The sequence below is a fragment of the Rhinopithecus bieti genome, unplaced genomic scaffold (assembly GCF_001698545.2).
Source record: "Rhinopithecus bieti isolate Rb0 unplaced genomic scaffold, ASM169854v2 scaffold_49762, whole genome shotgun sequence".
Classification (NCBI taxonomy): domain Eukaryota; kingdom Metazoa; phylum Chordata; class Mammalia; order Primates; family Cercopithecidae; genus Rhinopithecus; species Rhinopithecus bieti.
In genome coordinates this window covers 1,133,065-1,135,866 of record NW_016819845.1, presented here as the reverse complement: position 1 = coordinate 1,135,866, position 2,802 = coordinate 1,133,065, and the positions used below count along the sequence as shown (strand labels likewise).

The following is a 2,802-nucleotide window of genomic DNA, read 5'->3' as shown; positions in this document are numbered from 1 at the left end:
GGGGCCGGGCGCGGTGGCTCAAGCCTGTAATCCCAGCACTTTGGGAGGCCGAGACGGGCAGATCACGAGGTCAGGAGATCGAGACCATCCTGGCTAACACAGTGAAACTCCGTCTCTACTAAAATACAAAACTAGCCAGGCGACGAGGCAGGCGCCTGTAGTCCCAGCTACTCAGGAGGCTGAGGCAGGAGAATGGCGCAAACCCGGGAGGCGGAGTTTGCAGTGAGCTGAGATCCGGCCACTGCACTCCAGTCCGGGCGACAGAGCGAGACTCCGCCTCAAAAAAAAAAAAAAAAAAAAAAGAATAATCTTAGCTGGATGCAGCGGCTCGTGCCTGTAATCCCAGCACTTTGGGAGGGTGAAGTGGGCGGATTGCTTGAGCCCACAAATTTGAGACCAGCCTGAGCAACACAGTAGAAACTCCACCTCTATAAAAAATGCAAAAAATTAGCCAGGCGTAGTAGCGCACTCCTGTATTCCCAGTCACCCGGGAGGCTGCGGTGGGAGGATCATCTGAGCCCGGGAGGTAGAGGCTGCAGCGAGCTGTGATTGCACTACTGCACTCTAGCCTGGGCAACAGAGTAAGACCCTGTCACACACACAAAAAGAGAATGATCTGAGAAGTGTTAAAAATATGGATTCTTGAGTTCTACTTGTACACACAATCTAATTCAGAAGATCTGCAGAGAAGCCTAGAAATGTGTATTTTAACCAAGTACACAGACAATTCCAATGAGCAATCAAATCTGAAAAACACAGGTCTAAATTATTCATATGAAGCCTAAAATATCATTATTCAATTTAGGGAAAATATTAAAATCAGTCAACAGAAGTGGCTAACCCAGTAACACAATTATAAAACAAGAAATTACTGTGATCTTTTGAGAAATGCAGGTTGCTTTTGCTGCCTATTCTTAATAGTAAAACTTTCCACATCTTTTACAGAAAAAATAAAATAAATACATTATCATGGTCACAAGTGGATCAGCTTGTTAGCGTACAGATAAGATGTGGATTGGGAAGTCACCAGTACAGAAACTTATACTAAAAGGAGGACAAGAATGAAGGAAAATGAGTATGTGGCTTACTGAACAGATAAACAAATAGGAGGCTAGCCAAAAACTAGGCAGAATACAGGGAAAGCAAATCACAAACCAAAGAAAAGAGAGTGCTCAGCAAATCAATAGGTGGTTAATCAACTTCTTAAAACTTTAGGTTTACCATATTCTGTGTTGAGGCCCCATAATTTCACTTTATTAGCTTCATACTGGGCTTTCTTCTTTAACCGACAAGCTCTGTGAAAGGAAGGAGCAGTTAGTTCACTTTCTTTTTCTTTAATTTCAATTTTATTATTTTTAATTATGGAGAAGGGGTCTTGCTATGTTGCCCAGGCTACTCTCCAACTCCTGGCTGCAAGTGACCCTCCCTTTTTGGCCTCCGAAAGTGCTGGGATTATAGGCATGAGGCACCATGCCCAGCCTGCTTTCTTTTTTAAGTGAATATTCATCTTTCATTTTCTAACAGCAATCCAAAACCGCTGCCTACTGATGTTTATCAAATGACTGAGTTACCAGAAAACACAACATAATCATTTATGCAAATTGATTTTTAAAAATTTAGCACACATTTAGAAATAAAGCTATGATCAGTACACACCTATTAAAGTGACTATAAAACAAAATAAAATAAAACTGATAATACCAAAAGTTGTAGAGGATGTGATGCCAGTGGAACCCTCATGTATTGCTAGTAGGAATGTAAAACGGTACATATAGCTACTTTGGAGAATAGTTTGGCAGTTTCTTATTAACATATTTGCTTGGATATTTATCTAAGACAAATGCAAATATATTCACACAAACATCTGTAAGTGAATGTTGATAGTGGTTTTTTTCGTAATTGCCAAAAACTGAAGGCAACCCAAATGCCCTTCAACTGGTGAATGGATGAACTGTAGTATATCCCCACCCAAAGGAATACAACTCAGCAACAAAAAGGAACAAATTATTACTCCAGGCAACAATATAGATGAATCTTAAATGCATCATGTTGAGTGAAAGAATACAGATTCAGCTGGGCGTGGTGGTTCACACCTGTAATCCCAGCACTTTGGGAGGCCAAGCCAGGCAAATCGCTTAAGCTCAGGAGTTTGACACCAGCCTGGGCAACATGGTGAAACCCCATCTCTACAAAAAATACAAAAATTAGCTGGGCATGATGGGTCACATCTATAATCCCAGCTACTTAAGGGGCTGAGGTGGGAGGATCCCTTGAGCACTGGAGGCAGAGGCTGCAGTGAGCAGAGATCAGGCCACTGCCTAGGTGACAGAGTGAGATCCTGTCTCAAAAAAAAAGGAAGACAGGTTCAATCAAAGGCTATGTACATACAGTATATTCCATGTACATGACATTATGCAAAAGGCAAAACTATGGAGACAGAAAATAGGTAAGTGGCTTTGAGGAGCTATGGGTGCAGGAAAGGGTTTGCTTTTACAAAGAGACATAAGGCAACTTTTTAAGATGATGAAAATGTTCAATATCTTGATTGTGGTGGTGGTTATGTGATTGGATATGTTTGTCAAAACTCATAAAAGTATACATTAAAAGGTATACATTTTACTGTTAAGTTATAGCTCAATAACTCTGATTTACTAAAAAAGCAAACACAAAATAAAGCTATCAAAAAATTTTTATTGTTATACTATAACATAATGCACCAGAGTCCATTCATCTCTCCCCTCTTAAGAACTTTTTCCGGCCGGGCGCGGTGGCTCAAGCCTGTAATCCCAGCACTTTGGGAGA

The 2,802-nt window shown here is 40.9% G+C and overlaps 1 protein-coding gene across 1 annotated transcript in view; it reads right to left on the bottom strand.

Annotated features, from left to right (window-relative positions):
- Positions 1-2,802, bottom strand: part of LOC108519999 (CREB3 regulatory factor-like) — a 50,832-nt gene that overhangs the window by 25,372 nt on the left and 22,658 nt on the right. Inside the window, 1 exon segment of the mRNA XM_017859272.1 lies at positions 1,222-1,295. Within this exon segment, the coding sequence (XP_017714761.1) occupies positions 1,222-1,295 (74 nt within the window).